The 18121-nt window shown below is 41.6% G+C and overlaps 1 protein-coding gene across 1 annotated transcript in view; it reads right to left on the bottom strand.

Moving 5' to 3' along the window:
* Positions 1–328: 328 nt before the first annotated feature.
* Positions 329–18121, bottom strand: part of COL21A1 (collagen type XXI alpha 1 chain) — a 203010-nt gene continuing 185217 nt past the window's right edge. The window contains exons 26-30 of the mRNA XM_074991138.1: positions 16181–16327; positions 16008–16062; positions 15435–15635; positions 2993–3070; positions 329–2098 (exon numbers count right to left, since the gene is read on the bottom strand). Of these exons, the coding sequence (XP_074847239.1) occupies positions 1911–2098; positions 2993–3070; positions 15435–15635; positions 16008–16062; positions 16181–16327 (669 nt within the window). The 3' untranslated portion in view covers positions 329–1910. The remainder of the gene's footprint in view (positions 2099–2992; positions 3071–15434; positions 15636–16007; positions 16063–16180; positions 16328–18121) is intronic.

Genomic DNA, 18121 nt, shown 5'->3' with positions numbered 1-18121 from the left:
ACTGAATATTACCTTAACTCCACATATGGTCAGTGTGACTGCTCATGCAGTAATCAGCTACAAAATGTGAGTAAGGGAATGAGACAAAGATTCTACATGATTAAAAGGCTTTGGGGAGTTTTTGGGTATGGGGATGAGAGATTTGTTCTTCTTTTTAGAGGGTTTTCTGTTTTGAGTTTTATTTAGAGAAGATGGAAGGATACCAAAGAGAAGAGCAACCCCCAGGTATAAATACCTATCCTAGGAGCAAAATATATATTCTGTTGTGCTATCGCAGAGCATGGCCAGTTAAAAACCCCTTGCATTTATTCATCACATCACCACCAAGTCTCTCCAAAATTTTATTTTACCTTGAATGTCAAGCTTACTATCAAATTTTCATAGCATGGCAATAGAAAAACAAACACAACAGAAAAGTCATATAAATCTTTGTTAAGTGCAATACAAAGATTGTGCATTAATTTAAAAGTGGATTCAAATTCTAATAGGAACCATGCAACTGCTTTTTACTTAGCCTACGTCTACACTAGGCAAAGTATTGACCACAAATATGCAATTCCAGCTATGGCAATTGCATAGCTAGAATTGATGTATGTATGCTCAGCTAACTTGGCCCACTCTACTGGGGAAGGTTGACGGGAGAGTTTTTCCACATCGACCGCTCTTACTCCTCACATCTTGTGAGGAGCACGGGGTCAACTGCAACTCCCGAGAGGTAAATTTCATGCATCCATACTAGACGTGCAAAACAAACTCTGGAAGATCAACCCTGAGCGGATCAAATCTTCCAGGGTAGTGTAGACATAGACAAAGTGCAAGAAATATCTCTAGCTTGTGTTGCATACAATGAAAATTAGCATACAAATGTTTTGCTGAAAATGGAAAACAAAGCAATTTAACAAACTTTGCTTAAAATGGAAAACAAAGCAACTGCAAGGACCTTTCTTCCTGTAATCCTGCTTTTTATGTTTGCCATCTGCAGTCCCAGTGGAGTACAGCAAAGGGGATGAAATTAAGATCTGTAATTTTACTGAATATTCTAAGATTGCTGAAGTTTGTTGTGCAAAACAAAACATTTTTTATCCCTGATAGACTGCAGCTGCAAACCAATTAATATTTTTTAAAATAATGCAATTTTAATATAAGTTAACTAATTTAGGTTTGGTTTTTTTTAGCTTGAAATGTGTTATTGACGTGAAAACTCAGCCACATTCCATTTCACCCTAGTCCTTAGATATATTAAATATCCATTTTATACTGATCTTTCGGTACGTAATTGGGTGAAATTACTGGAATAAAAAGCCAAATATTTCTCTCTCTGTATTACAAACATTAGACACATGCTTTTGCTAATGGAAAGCCTTGAGCTATAAAATATAAAATGTACATAAACCAATGAGAGTCACACACATAAGTAGTAACAGCTAGACACTTTCTTTCAAAATCAATTATTGTATATGTAGGCTAAATGTGAAACATTTCACAGTAATTTACACCTGATCAATAAACATTTACAAGCCCACTCCTGATCCCATTACAGTCAACACAAGTTATCTAGCACTGGTTAATGGACTTCAATGGGAGCAGGAATGTAAGCGGGCACTTAAATACTTAAAAAAAAAATAAAATAAAATAAAAATCCAATATCATGGTTAAATTTATTCATGTTAAAATTGAATGTCTCTCTGAAAGCCCTTGACACTTAATCAATGCTAGTTGTGTATCTAAAGACCCGATATGGAGATTCTTTTAAAATGGAATGTATAACCTTTGTAATTTTTATTGCTTTACTAAACCAGAGGTACTTTTGTTCCTGTTTAGGGGATTATTGCTGGTCATCTTCCTGAGACTTGAAAGACCATAAAAAAATACAAGCACCATACCTATTTCACGGATTAAGTCATTGTAAATTAATAGTTTGGTCCCTTTCTAAATGGATCTCTTCCTACAATTACACTAAAACATAAAGATGGATCACAAATTCCTGGGGGTCCAGGTTCTCCTCGAACACCAGGATTCCCACGATCTCCATCTTTACCAGGCTGCCCAGGTTCTCCGGGACGTCCCTCTTTACTCATTCCTGGTGGACCTTCAGGACCTGGATAACATATACTGGAGTCAAATGCCATAGATCTTCGGGGAAGTTCACAGTTTTGCATCTGGCTTCTAATATTGGACTAAGCTAAACACCACTGCTCTTTCAGAAAAAGGGGCCCCAGTTTGATATACAGAGTTGATATACCATAAATTAAATATTGGTTTGAAATAATCATGTTGCCTATGTTGTCTACCTCACTCTAATCAAGATTTACAAGCAAACAATCAACATGAAAAACAGAATAAACTGAAAATCAAAATTAAAAGCTCTTAAAAATTCTTAAAACAGCTTTTGGTGAAGTGTTAGTTTATCTTATAATCTGGCTCACCGTGGGCCAAAACCAAAGTCCATAAGTACCTTTCCGTTGATTTAACTGCCTTTGGATCAGATCCTTCAACTTTTTCACAGGATCAATGTTATATTTTGACAAAGCATGCTACTGTCCTAAATACAGTCTTCCTTGAAAAAGAAATTACAATGCAGTTTAAGGAGTATGTAAACCTGGATTTTCAGGGCCCTTGCAGCTTCTATTGGTGGCAGTTAAGTCCTTGGGATCTTTGCATTTCTTAAAATCAGGCCTATTGAGTTTTATTTCTATTTCTACTCCCTCAAGGGAATTTTGCTAATTTTAAAGATCAGTCTACCAAAAAATAGAGATTAAGAGTAATTTATATCTGCAAATACGTATCCTATAGTAAATAACATATTCTGAAGCAAATTAAAAACAGCAAAAATGCACATATCCACTATGTTTTCCTTCCTGGCAACCATCATAAAAATATTATTTAAATAACATAAAAATATAACAACTATTTAGGCTTAATCCCATAATATTAATTTTAGTTAATAACATTTTCAAAATAATTCACATGCAATGAAATCTACATGCATTACCTGGAGGGCCTGGGGGGCCTTGTATTCCAGGAACTCCAGTTCCTTGGCTACCCTTTTCTCCATTTTTTCCAGGTGCCCCTGTAGGGTGCCAAACACACACATATGCACACTAAACATGGTTTTCCATTGAGAAATTGAAAAGTGGGGAATGGCTAGCTGAGTGACTGATCAGTGCTACACAGTGCACTTGCCTTAATTATCAACTTAATTTCAATTAGAGAATCAATGGCAAGTAATTGCTCTTGAAGGGGTGTGTGTGTGTGTGAGTGAGTGAGTGAGCGAGCGAGCAAGGCATAGTGGAAGGGAATAGATAATAGCTGAGATGGAAGTAGAGACTGACTTTTTGAAAGTCTTTGGATAAGGATGAAATGGATAAAAAAAAGAAAGGGTGATGCCTTGGTAGGGATCTATTGCAGACCAGGAAGGAGAGGTGCAAGAGCGTTTTTTAAAACAACTAACAAAAGACCCAAAGCACGGACTTGGTGTTGACAGGGTCCTTCAAATATCCAGACATCTGCTGGAAAAACTAACCCAGCATGACACAGATTACTCAACAATGTCTTGGAATGTATTTGAGTCAATTTTTCAAATCAGAAGGTGAAAAAACCTACCGGGGGCTGGGAGTTCTTCTAGGCTTAATTTTGACAAGTAGGAAGGAACTGGTTGAGGACTTGAAAGTGGAAAACAGCATGGGGAAAAGTGCTTATAAAATAATAGAGTTCATGATTCTAAGGAATGGCAGGAAGGAGAACAGCAAAATAAAAAGAGTAGATTTCAAGAAGGCAGACTTCCACAAACTCAGGGAGCTGGTAGGTAAGATCCCATGGGAAGCAAGTGAAAGAGGAAAAACAGCTGAAGGCAGCAGTTTCTCAAGAAGACACAATTAAAGGCACAAGAGCCCAGTGTAGAAAAAATAGGAAGTGTGACAGTAGACCATCCTGGCTTAACCGGGCTATCTTGAGTGATCTAAAAGTAACAGAGTCTCACAAAAAAAAGTTAAAACTAGGTCAAATTACAAAGGATAACTACAAACAAAAAACACAAGAATGTAGGGGCATAATTAGGAAGGACAAGGCACAAAACAAGCTCAAACTAGCTAAACATACAAAGGGTAAAAAGAAAATGTTCTACAAATACATTAGAAGCAAGAGGAAGACCAAGGACAGGGTAGACCCTTTACACAACAAAAAGGGAAAAAACAGTAACAGAAAATGTGGAACTGATGGAGGTTTTTAAGAACTGTTTTGGTTTTCACCAAAAAGGTTGGTGACAATTGTACACCTACCACAGTGAATGCCAGTGAAAATGGGGTAGGTTCAGAAGCTATAATAGGAAAAGAACAAGATTTAGACATGCTAGAGGTCTTCAAATCACCGGGACCTGATGAAATGCCTCAAAGAATACTCAAGGTGCTGACTGAAAAGATATCTTAGCCAGTAGATATATCTTTGCAAAGTTGTAGAAGATAGGAGAAGATCCAGGAGCCTGGAATAGGGTAAATGCAGTGTCCATCTATAAAAGCAGCAATAAGCGCAACCCAGGGAATTACCAGTCATCTTAACTTCCCTACCAGGAAAGATGCTGAAGCCAACCACTAAGGAATACATTTGCAAACATCTAGAAGATAAGATGGCAAATATTAGTCAGCATGGACTTGTTAAGAGCCAATCATGCCAAACCAACCTGATAGCTTTCTTTGACAGCAGAACAAGCCTGGCAGAGAGATGGGAAGTGGTAGATGTTGTATATCCACACTTAAAGGTACTTGAGACAGTTTTGCATGACCTTCTCATTAATAAACTGAATATTCTAGGATGGCTGCTCTAACGTGCGTGCATAACTGATTGGATAACCATTGCCAGTGAGTAGCTATCAATGATTCACAGTCAAGCTGGATAACAGCAAACTGGGAGGTGTTGCAAGTGCTCCTGAGGATAGGTTTGCAATTCAAAATGATCTGTACAAACTGGAGAAAAAGCCTGAGGTAAATAGAATAAAATTTAATAAGGACAAAAGCAAAGTCCTCCACTTAGGAAGGAACAATCAGTTGCACGCATGCAAAATGGGAAATGACCACCTAGGAAGAAGTGGCGCAGAAAGGAAAGAGAAGTTACTCACTTGCGTAGTAATGATGGTTCTTCGAGATGTGTCCCCGTGAATGCTCCACAGTAGGTGTCAGGCTCGCCCCAGGGCCTCAGATTGGAGATTTCCAAGCTGTATCTCATCGGATCACGCATGTGTAGAAACACACTGGCCCTTCGCACGCTTTTGGTCGTGTGTGATGCAGTTTGCGCCACTTCCTCAAAATGACCACCCCAGGTGCCTCTGAAAAACAAAGTGGACCTCCGAAGCAGGGAGGAACAGGTGGGTAGTGGAGCACCCACGGGGACACATCTCAAAGAACCATCGTTACTACACAAGTGAGTAACTTCTCTTTCTTCTCGAGTAGTCCCCATAGGTGCTCCACAGTAGGTGACTAACTAGCAGTGACCCAAAAACATGGAGGTAGGTATCAGATTATGTATGGCTTGCTCCTGAGAGGGCTGCTGTCAGTAGGCTCGCATCCTCCTCCAGTAGCCAATGAAGCACGCAGTGCTTGGCGAACATGTCATAGGACAACCACATTGCTGCTCTGCAAATGTCCTTCAAGGGGACTCCTCTGAAGAAGGCTGTCGAAGACACCATTGCTCTAGTGGAGTGAGACTTGGGCAGAATTGGTACAGGGGTCTTATGTAATGAGAAGCACATCTTTATGCAGGATAATCCCTCTCCTTTTGATCTGTGTGCAAGTGACACCAGCAGTCTGTCTGTCTTTTGGAAGGGTTTGGTTCTGTGTATATAGAAGTTCAGTGCCCTTCTCACATCAAGTGCATGAAGCCGTATCTCCCTATTTGAGGTATGTGGCTTAGGAAAGAAGGATGGTAGAATTATTGGCTCATTAATATGGAACTCCGAGGAGATCTTTGGGAGGACTGCGGGATGTAAACGTAGTATTATCGCATCTTTGGAGAAAGTTGTATAGGGTGAGGTCGCCATTACCGCAGCCAACTCACTTACTCTACCGGCAGATGTGATAGCGAGAAGAAATGTTGTTTTCTAAGGTAAGTAGGCAAAGTGAAATGGTGGCTAGGGGTTTGAAGGGTGGCCTAGACAGCGTGTCCAGAACCAGATCTAAGCTCCATGAGGGCGCTATTGGCTTGCAAGGAGGATATAAATTCATGAGGCCCTTCAGGAACCGTGCTGTAACAGGACAGGTGAAGACAGTTGCTCCGTCTACTGTGTGCCGGAGGGCCGATATAGCTGCCAGGTGGACCTTTAGTGATGGCAGGGAGAGCCCCCCTTGTTTTAGATCCAGGTAGATAATCCAACATCGTGGTAACCAGGCCCTCTAGGGGGTTCAATTGCTTGGATAAGCAAGAGGAAGTAAAGCGTTTCCACTTGTACACATAAGTCTTCTAGGTGGATGCCTGTCAGCTGCATTCTAGGACCTCTTTAACCCTTTCCGAGCCTAAAGTCTCTAAGGCACTGAGCCAATGATTAGCCATGCCTTGAGGCGTAATGTTTGAGCCTAAAGGTGCCTCAAGGCTTCCAGTTCTGTGTGAGGAGGTCTGGAACAATTGGGAGGGGGAGTGGTTGGCAGCACGATACACATTGTAGCAGGGGAAACCAGTGTTGATGGTCCCATGCTGGGACCATAAGTATCAAGCATGCCCTCTCCATCCTTGCCTTTTCCAGGGCCTTGTGGATGAGTATTGGAGGAGGGAATGTATAAAGTAAGGGGCCCTTCCATGACAGAAAGAAAGCATTCCCCAATGAACCTGGATCAATGCCTGCTCTGGAACAAAATTGAGGGCATTTCTTGTTGTTGTAGGTCGCACACAGATCTATTTGCGGAAACCCCTATGTGTTGAAGATACATTGAAGCAGATCAGGATGGATCTCCCATTCGTGATCTTGAGCAAAGTGCCTGCTCAGCCAGTTGGCCTGCATGTTGCTGGTGCCTGGTAAGTATAAAGCTCTCAGGATTATGTCGTTTGCAATGCACGAGTTCCACAGGCGGACAGCCTCCACACATACTGCACAATTTCTGGCTCCGCCCTGCCGATTGAGACAATACATTGTGGAAATGTCGGTATTGACACCGACTACTTTGTGTCATAGGTATTGTAGGAAGTGCTTGCATATATTGAACACTGCCCTTAGCTCCAGCATATGTTCATCAATGATCTAGAAAATGAGGTAAGCAGTGAGGTGGCAAAGTTTGCAGATGACACCAAGTTGTTCAGGACAGTCAAAAGCAAAAGGGATTGTGAAGAACTACAAAAAGATCTCAGCAAACTGAGTGATTGGGCAGCAAAATGGCAAATGAAATTTAATGTGGGTAAGTGTAAGGTAATGCATGTTGGAAAAAATAACCCAAATTACACGTACTACATGATGGGGTCAAATTTAGCTACGACAGATCAGGAAAGGGATCTTGGAGTTATAGTGGATAGTTCTCTGAAGACATCCACGCAGTGTGCAGCGGCAGTTAGTAAGGCAAATAGGATGTTAGGAATTATTAAAAAAGGGATCGATAATAAGACAAAAGATATCATACTTCCCCTATATAAAACTATGGTACGCCCACATCTCGAGTACTGCGTGCAGATGTGGTCTCCTCACCTCAAAAAAGATATATTGGCATTAGAAAAGGTTCAGAAAAGGGCGACTAAGATGATTAGGGGCTTGGAAAGGGTCCCATATGGGGAGAGGCTAGAGAGACTGGGACTTTTCAGTTTGGAAAAAAGGCGATTGAGGGGCGATATGATAGAGGTATATAAAATCATGAATGGTGTGGAGAAAGTGAATATAGAAAAATTATTTACCTTTTCCCATAATACAAGAACTAGGGGACACCAAATGAAATTGATGGGTAGTAGGTTCAAAACTAATAAAAGGAAATTTTTCTTCACACAGCGCACAGTCAACCTGTGGAACTCCTTGCCCGAGGAGGCTGTGAAGGCCAGGACTCTATTAGGGTTTAAAAAAGAGCTTGATAAATTTTTGCAGGTCAGGTCCATAAATGGCTATTAGCCAGGGATAAAGTATGGTGCCCTAGCCTTCAGAACAAGGGCAGGAGATGGATGGCAGGAGATAAATCACTTGTCTTCTGTTCTCCTTCTCTGGGGCACCTGGCATTGGCCACCGTCGGCAGATGGGATGCTGGGCTTGATGGACCTTTGGTCTGACCCAGTATGGCCATTCTTATGTTCTTATGTTCTTCTATTTATGTGCATTGCTTCCTGTCTGTGGGACCATTGCCCTTGCATTGATCCGTTTCCATATGTGCTCCATCCTATGTGGGAAGCATCTGTTGTAAGAAAAACCATGGTTTGCGGTTGGTGAAAGGGGACCCCAATAGCAGATTCCGGGGGTCCATCCACCATCTCAGTGACTTTTGCACCACTGTTGTGGGTGACACCTTCTTGTGAGTGGTATGTTTCATTGGTACATACACGGTTGCCAGCCGTTGCCGGAGGCAACGGAAAGTGCAGCTTGGCATTCTGTACCACAGATGTGACGGCAGCCATGTGTCCCAGAAGCTGCAGGCAAGTTAATACTTGTACTGTGGGGCTGCCTACCAGCACCTGAATCAGAGACTGGATAGCATGAAAACGTACAGTAGGTAGATACACTCTCACTGTGATGGAATCGAGGCACGCTCCTATGAACTCTACGTCCTGCATAGGTTCCATCGTCAACTTCTGGAAGTTGATAATGAAGCCCAAGGAGTGGAACGTCTTTACAGTAATATCGATCATGTGTAAGACATCTACTCGCAAGGCGCCTTTTAAGAGAGAGTCATCCAGGTATTGGAAGATGAAGACATTTTGACAATGCAGGTAAGCCGACACTACTGAGAGTGTCTTTGTAAAGACTCTGGGCACTGAAGACAGGCTGAAGGGCAGAACTTTGTACTGGAAATGTTCTGTGCCCACAGTGAAACGGAAAAAACACCTGTGTGCAGGATGAATGGCTATGTGGAAGTACGGATCTTGTAAGTCAAGGGCTGCAAACTAATCCCCATCATCCAGTGCTGTGACTATAGAAGTAATAGTACCCACCTTGAAACGTTGCTTGTGGAGGTAATGATTGAGAGCCCATAAGTCTAGTATTGGCCTCCAGCCCCCTGTCTTCTTTTCCATGAGGAAGTAATGTGAATAGAAACCCTTCCCCTGGAACTTGTCTGGGACTCTCTCCATCACTCCTATGGAGATTAGGTGATCGACCTCTTGTTTTAACAAGGTCTCGTGAGACGGGTCCCTGAGGAGGGACTAGGTAGGGTGTTTTGTTGGTGGAAGTGTGCAGAATGGGATGGTGTGTCCTGCAGCAATAATTTCCAGTACCCATTTGTCTGTGGTGATATTTTCCCACTGCCGGTAGAATGGTCTGAGGCAGTGCTGAAACAGGGAATGAGGTGACTGTTGGCACTGAATGATGGGTGTGGTGTCGCAGTCCTCCACACAGTAGTCAAACTTGCTGCCTGTGGTGCAGGGTTACAACCTTGCTGGTATGTTGCCTAGACAGTCTTCCATGTTGTTGGTGCCCTGAGTCATAACCCCACTGTCCAAGGTCACCTGGAGGGATAGACTGCCTGGGACGACCACCTCATCTGGAGAGGATGAAAAGGCATCCATCTGATATGCCTCTGTCTGTTTCTCAGATACTTCCTGTGTTAGCTCCCTTAAGTGTTCCATGGGGGATCGACAACCGGTTCTGGATTCTCCCTTGGAGGGGACAGATGAGGATTGTCTATATGAGGGGCATGGATGTGTGGATCTATCCCTGGACCTTGAGTAAGATCAGTGCCGGTGATAGTCCTCCCGATAGCATGGGCGTACACAGTGGCAGGGACGTGAGCCTGGTGGTGAGGATCTGAAACATGAGTGTTGCCTGTATCCATGATGGTGGAAGGAATGAGACGGTCTAGATGATATAGACGGGGGTGGGGATACCCTGTACAGGTATCCTTGTAGCTGATGCAATTGTTGAATCTCAGGTGAAGGGTGCCTGAGCCAGGGAGAGGGGGGGCCGTAGAAATGGAGACAGTGGCCTAAGGAAAGGCGATGGTAGTGTCAAGGGTCTTTCTGATATGTATGATTCTGGAGGAGAGCTTGGAGACAGAGAGGATGGTATAATGAAGAGGTCCAGGGAGGGGCTTCGGTCCCATGTCTTAGAACATGCTTTCCCCGGTGCCGAAGGTTTCGGCATGGGTATCGGTGCCATCAGTTCTGCACTCAGTGCTGTGGCCTGCAGTTCCACACAACCGGAAGTCTTCAGCGCCGCAAGTCCCTGTTCCAGGGCCTCCAGTTCCAATGCTCTCGGTTCCAGGGTTATTTGTCTCAGTGCTGTAGTCTCCGGCACCCGCTGCTTAGATGCCTGCAGAATCTTCAGTGCCCTGTTTTTGGAAGTCTGAGACCCAGGCAATGTCTTTTGTCCCCTGGGCCTAGCATCTCCTTTGGATATAGATGCGTCTGGGCTCTGTGTCTCACTTGTCCTGGTCATGGATAGTACAGGCAAGGATCGAGTAGGAGACTTTTTTTTCCCCTCTTATGACATGTGGAGGTCAGAGAAGTCGCCTTCTGCTTTTGAGGCGCTGACAGGCCTTCGAAGGAAGTCAGCTCAATTGTTTCAGGCTAAAGAGCCTTATCAAATAAAATCATATTCAGCCTCATTACTCTGTCCTTCCTCGCTCTAGCAGTGAGTTTAGAGCAATGAGGACACTTTTGAGGCACATGGGCCTCGCTCAGACTGCGCATACATTTGCTGTGGCCGTCAGAGGCAGGCATAGACTCACCGCATGACTCACACTTCTTGAAGCCTGACGGAGATTTTTTTTTTTTGAATAATTTAACGTAGCTTAACTTTAACGAGGGTACTTAACAGGTACTAAGAACAACAAAACAGTCTGTAGATAAGTATTAACAGGGCTATGTTAGAGATAAGAAAACTCTGGTGGCAGAGCTCTCCCCCGCTCTCTCCTTACTACTTCTCTCTCTCTCTCTCTTTTTTTTTTTTTCCTAAAAAAGTAAAAACTATATACAGTAAAAGATTTTAAGGAACAGTTCTTAAAAACTAGCAACCAGTAAAACACATAAAGGGTTTTATTTTTTCAGATGTTGGAGCTGAAGTAAAGGCCGTATGCAGCCGCTGGCAGTTGAGAGGAACTGGCGTGGACCAGATCGTGCATGTGACCAAAAGTGCACAGAGGGCCAGCGTGTTTCTACACATGTGCGATCTGACAAGATACAGCTTGGAAATCTCCTACCTGCAGCGCCAGGGTGAGCCTGACACCTACTGTGGAGCACCCACAGGGACAACTCGAAGAAGAATGTAGCAGTCATACTGCACCATAAGCTAAATATGAGCCAACAGTATATCACTATTGCAAAAAAAGTGAACATCATTCTGGAATGTATAAGCAGAAGTGTTGTAAGCAAGAAGTATTGTATTCAGTTTTGGGTTCTGAGTTTCAGGAAGTACGTGGACAAATTGGAAAAAGTCCAGATAAGAGCAAAAACGATTCAAGGTCTGGAAAACATGACCTACAAGGGAAGATTAAATAAACACAAACCTTTAAATCTGGACAAAAGAAGACAGAGGGGACAGGAAAACAGCTTTCAAGTACATAACAGGGTATCACAAGGAAATGGAAGAAAAAAATTTCTCCTTAACTCCTGACGGTAGAACAAGAAGGAATGGGCTTAAATTGCACAAAGCAAGGTTTAAGTTGGACCTTAAGAAAAACTTCCTGTCAGGTTGCTTAAGCACTAGGGAGATTGTGGAGTCTCCATCACTGGAGACTTTTAAGAGCAGGTTAGAAAAACATCTGTCAGGGATGATCTAGAAAATGGTTCTTGGTTCTGCCATGAGTGCCAGCAGCTGGAGCTGATGATCTTTCAAGCTTCCTTCCAGTTCTATGATTTTTTTTAAATAAATAGACCTATTTAAATCAAGGGAACTAGTCACAGGATTATATTATGTGCTTACATACTTTGCTGAATTGTGGCCAATATTACAGAAAAGTACTGTTACTTGAAAAGGCACAGAATAGGGTAACAAGTAGTAAAAAGCATTAGAACGTAACTGCAGTACAAATTTAGGCATCAGAAAAATCTAGGTTAACATTCATTAGAATTTAATTATGAGAAAACATATAAAATGCAAATGAGTAAGCCATAAACTATTCAAGAGGGTGATACACTGAGAAAAAGTGACAAGTAATGGATTCAAAGCAGATACTAGAAAGTGAAGTTTAGACAAACACACATCAAATTCAGACCTGTGGTAAAAAGGGATACACATCTAAGTGAAATGCAAGTAGGTTACATATATTATTTCAAACACAAGAAAAGACAATTAGGACATTGAGGAAAATCATACACAGAGAAAATAATTAGACATAGAAGTTGACTTTACTAGAAGAGCCAAATTGTTTCTTAATATGCTCCAATATTAGTATGGCACTTGTGCAACCAGGGAAGTTTAAGTTGGACATTAGGAAAAACTGCCTGTCAGGGTGGTTAAACACTGGAATAAGTTGTCTAGGGAGGTTATGGATTCTCCATCTTAGGAGATATTCAAGAGCAGGTTTGATAAGCATCTGTCAGAAAATATCCAGATGCTGCTTGGTCCTGCTGTGAGGGCAGGCAAATGGACTTGATGACCTCTCAAGGTCCTTTACAGTTCTAGTAGTCTATGCTTCTATAAGTGAAACACCTTCCTTGTCTCAAATGTTAATTATATTCTTGAGGAATCTTTAAGTAACAGTGAGCAAACAAGTATTTCAGAGAATCAAGATGAAATCTAAAAGATACAAGACAGCTAAACCATTTTGGTTTATAATGCAGGAATACAGCAAAAACTGCAGCTTCTTGGGAATCTTTTGCTGTCCAAAATTTGAGCTCAGAGGTTTATAAAATGTTCTTTACAAGATTAAAAATATCTTTTCTAGGGGTTCCTCATTTCCAAGTTCGTTAATTTTTTCCATATAATGAAACATTGCATCTTGGCTCTCATGCATTCCCACTGGTAAATGGCAATTTTCCCAGACTTTCCCAGTTAATGCCCTGCCACTCCAAATAAGCAAAATAGTGGAGGAAAATATCAATCTACTACAGAGATTTTTAAAAAATCCCCTAATAAATTGTGTGAATGGAAATTAAGTAAGAAGGAAAGATAGAGAATGACTCTGCATTTTTTAAGAGGCCAAACAGACTGCAAGCCTTTTAATAGTGGAGAAAACACCCAATATCCTCAGCCAAGAAGAACCATGAGTGTGAAAAAAAACAAAAAACACGGATTGTGGTTCAGATTCCCTTTTTCCCTAGGAAGGAGTCATAAAGGTTAGGTGTAACTTAGTTAAGTATCAGATTTGACAAGCTCACAAGCCTAGCTGATATGATTACTGTATAATGATTTTTATTGGAGAATTTATTGAAATCTATTTGGCTGTTTCTACACATACCATTTTCAGAGAAAGTGCCATGCTAACTAACAGCCTGAAATAGGCTAATGAGGCACATATGTAAATTCCCAGCACATCGTTTGCATAAGGTCACGTGATTTGGAGTCCAGAAGATGAGAGCCACCCGTCCTGGCTCTGAGTGCCCAGTACACAGTGGAAGTGTTAGTAATATGCTAGAAAATATTGACCTCCTATCATCTGGAAAATTCTCTCAATCAGCATCAGTCAACCACTACAAGAAACTCTGACCTAAGATACCCCTATTTCTACCTCCTTGACTGACGTCAGGTGGTACGAGGTATCAGTCAGTTTCAAATGCAGCTCACTGGAGCACATTTCTGATCTACTTAGACTAGACTACATCCAGTGAGGAACCAATCTGTATTGTTTCTTGGGGTGATCAATTGAGCTGGTTTTCATTGAGTATACAATCTTTAAGAGCAGTTATTACTCTCATAGGGAAACAAAACTAGACAGGCAGATATTCTCAGATACACCAGAACCAAAACTGCTTCACTTCTATATTCAGAAGTAGTTTAGAAGGAAATGGCTGTATCTGGCTGGGAATTTTCTGTCAAAATGTCTTTTCCAATTATAAATATTATTTTGATTTTGGAATTTGCCACAGGAAATTTAGATACTGCAGACAAAAAAAAGTCACTTTGGGTATTTCCAAACGAATATATTTTGCTCAAAGGAATCAAAATGTTCTGGGCCAGTTAATTATTAATTTGAGGCTGCCTGACCTCCCCAGTTCCTGATGACCCTAGTTCTCAATTCTCTGTCAAGCTGACTGAAATTAAATGTTTTGACATTACCAAATGAAAATTTTTCTCAACTATTTATTCTGCGAAAAGTGTTAATATTTCACCTTTTCCTCCTTTGTCAGGACAAAAATAAAATGTTAACAAAGCAGAATCAGATCATATAATTTTCGACTAGCTCTAGCCAGAGGCAGATCACACAGTTGAGCCCCTGGTCCAGAGCAAGGGGGGCCCCTTTCCTCCCCTTCTGCATTCAGTCTCCCTCCACCCTACCCTTGCACTCATGCCAGGGAGTGGGGTCCCTGTGCTCCAACCCTACTTACTGACAAAAGTCCTGGATGGGTGGGGTGGGGGCAAGTCCCTGTACCCTAATTCTGGTCCTGCTCTCCAGCAAAAATGCTGGACGGAGGAGGTCAGAAGGCCTTTTTTTCCCCATGGCCCCTCAATTAGCTGGGGACCCCAGGCGCTGGCCCTGTTTGTTCAGTGACTAATCTGCCTCTGGCTCTAGCAATGACCTATTGCTTGCAGGGGAGCACTTTCCTTGCTGATAGGCTATCCTTCAGGGAAGCCAAAGAAAAAATATCTTTAAATATTTGCAAAGTGCTCACCATGCAAAGGCCAGGCACAAGCGCAGCTGTCCAATCTAGAAAGGCCTATATGCGTGCATCTGAGTGCAAGGACTACTATACAAGGCTAGGCTGGTACAACAGAGTAACTGAACTACCTGCCAGGAAATTTTCTGAGGCACTCTCCCTCACAGTGGTGTGGTGGTGCTGCTCTATATACCCCCTAATGTAAGACTATGCATATATAAGGCACGACAAAACCCTTAAAGAGACAAGAAGTATAGGCACAAGGTCAAATCCCATAAAATGCTAAATAGAGAGAAAGCCACAATTTTGTACCTCACTAAACAACGTGGACCCAAACATTGGTTCTGAAACGACCCCTGAAAAACCTTCTGATCCAGGTTCTGTAACATCTCTCGAAAATGTCTAGAACCAGAAAACATCCCTCATCTTATGGAAATGAGTGCTGTATCTTGAACTGGACTTCATAGTGTGGGCCCTCTCGACTGTCTCCTGCTAACTGTTGAAGTACATTCAGAATGGAACACGTAAAAAGTAGGAGCTGTGTTATATGCTTCACGAGATACCCATGCAGTTACCTTTGGCCCCACGGACACCAGGACTCCCAGGAGGTCCTGGAAGGCCTGGAACACCATCATTTCCTGGCAAGCCAGAAAAACCTCTAGGACCTACTGGGCCTATTGAGCCCGGTGGACCAGGAAGTCCTGGGGAAGCACTTTGGGATTGACAATGGTTGCAGTTTTGTAGCCTTCTACTCCGAAAGATAGCTGGCAACTGGGCTAGGAAAATTCAAATGAAAATAGGTTAGACTGTTCTGAGAATGGCACTGAGATCACATTACGATGAAAGACGAAAATAACTAAATATCAAACTGTATGAATAAAAAGATTTAATATAAATTAATTGTCATATAATAACCGAACGCAAAACATTTTTGCTGAGGAGATGGAGGTGAAAGTGGTGATGTATTAAGGTCTACAGACTGGCAAGATTTGGAGACATTATTACTGTGGTGTTTAATTATAGCATAAGAAGCTTTAGACAGTCCATTATGTTAGTTTTGAGTTTTCTTAGACAAGGGATTATCATGAAACTAGTCAGACCATTTTAAATTAAAAATTAAAAAATACACTGCAATCTTTGGGACTTACATCTTAGTACATCTGTGCAAACCTGCCGAATAAATTCTTCTGAAAATTCCCTTCCCTAAATTGAATATAGAAGAGTTAAAAAAAAAAAAAACATCCATAGAAAGTATTTTTTTGGGTTTTTTGTTCTTGTTTTTTTAAGTGATGAAAACTGCACTGTCAGGTTCTGTACGTACAGGTTTTCCATCTGCTCCAGGTGGCCCTGGGTGCCCTCTGTCGCCCTGTTGTCCTCTTGGACCAGAAGGTCCAATCAAACCATTAACACCAGCCTCTCCTTTTTGTCCAGTGAAGCCTCTAATGCCAGGATCGCCTTTCTCACCTTTCTGAAATCAAAAGGTAACAAAACAGTAACCTAGATCTTTCACAGATACAAAATGGGAAGGGACTCCCTAGGGAGGAGTAGAGCAGATAAGGATCTAGGGGTCACTGTGGATCACAAGCTGAATATGAGCCAGTGTGACATTGTTGCAAAAAAAGCAAACATGATCCTGGGACGCATTAACAGAAGTGCTGTGAGCAAGACATGAGAAGTCATTCTTCTACTCTGTGTGGATCAGGCCTCCACAGGAGTACTGTGTCAAGTTCTGGGTCTCACATTTTATGAAAAAATGTGGAGAAATAGGAAAGGGTGCAGAGAAGAGCAACTAAAATGATTAAAGGTCTAGAAAATATGACCCAGGAGAGAAGATTAAAAGAATTGGGTTTATTCAGTTTGGAAAAGAGAAGGCTGAGAAGGAACAAGCATCTAAAATGGTGTTACAAGGAAGAGGGAGAAAAACTGTTCTCCTTAGCCTCTTATGCTAAGACAAGAAGCAACAGACTTAAATTGCAGCAAGGGAGGTTTGGCTTGGACATTAGGAAAAATCTCCTAATAAATTGCCTAGGGTGGTTGTAGAATCCCCATCACTGGAGATATTTAAGGACAGGTTAGATAAATATTTGATGTTTGGTGTTGCTGTAAGGGCAGGAAACTGGACTTGATGGCCTCTTGAAGTCCCTTCAAGTTCTACTATTCTATGATTCACATGACTCCACATCTAAAAATAATCTTCACTGTGAAGGGCTGGCGGCACCTCCCTGAGATGGAGTCCTAAAATTCAGTATGAATTAATTCATTCCTGGAGATCATCCTGACAGGGAGTGTTTATTAACAGATCCAGCTCTAGAAAAATAATTTACAAAAATCCAAATATTGATTTTAATTTTAATTCAATAATAACAGAGAGGGAGCCGTGCTAGTCTATATACTATCAAAACAAAAAAGCAATCAAGTAGCACTTTAAAGACTAGCAAAATAATTTATTAGGTGAGCTTTCGTGGGACAGACCCACTTCTTCAGACCATAGCCATACCAGAACAGACTCAATATTTAAGGCACAGAGAACCAAAAACAGTAAGCAAAGAGGACAAATCAGAAAAAAAATTATCAAAGCGAGCAAACCAGAGAGTGGAGGGGTGGGGAGGGGGAAGGTCAAGAATTAGATTAAGCCAAGTATGCAGACGAGCCCCTATAATGACTCGGAAAATTCCCATCCCAGTTCAAACCATGTGTTAATGTGCCGAATTTGAATACAAAAGACAGCTCGGCTGTTTCCCTTTGAATAGTGGTGCGAATATTTTTTTTCAGTAACACGCATACTCTTAAGTCACTAACAGAATGGTCCACTCCATTAAATTCATTAAATTAAATTTAATTCAAGTGTACCTTACCAGTATAAGGTTACTTTGAAATAAATTACCATTACAGAAAACCACTTTACTTTTCTTAGTTCTGATGCCATTTTAATCCTAATTAGAACTATTTTGTATAACAGTAACATGAAAAGAAAATATGAAATGGCTCTCTTCTGATGATACTACCATTAATACACAACAATACAAAATCTTCTTGTTAGGTGTTGTGTATGCTAGTGGAGACATACAAAGTATGTGTAGCAACATACTGCGTTGAAAATCAGGCTGCATTCAGACTATAATGTGTAGCTACACATAGCAGAGAAAGGCTCCTGAAATGGAGAGGCAGTAGACTGCTACATTACTGTAGACACAGAAGACACTGCTTCAGCATGTATTTATCTCAAGAGAGCCATGTATTTACCTCAAAGTTCTTGCATGTC

This window comes from Carettochelys insculpta, chromosome 3 (genome assembly GCF_033958435.1).
Source record: "Carettochelys insculpta isolate YL-2023 chromosome 3, ASM3395843v1, whole genome shotgun sequence".
Classification (NCBI taxonomy): domain Eukaryota; kingdom Metazoa; phylum Chordata; order Testudines; family Carettochelyidae; genus Carettochelys; species Carettochelys insculpta.
Note: the sequence above shows the minus strand (reverse complement) of the source record. Positions and strands in the feature narration are given on the sequence as shown.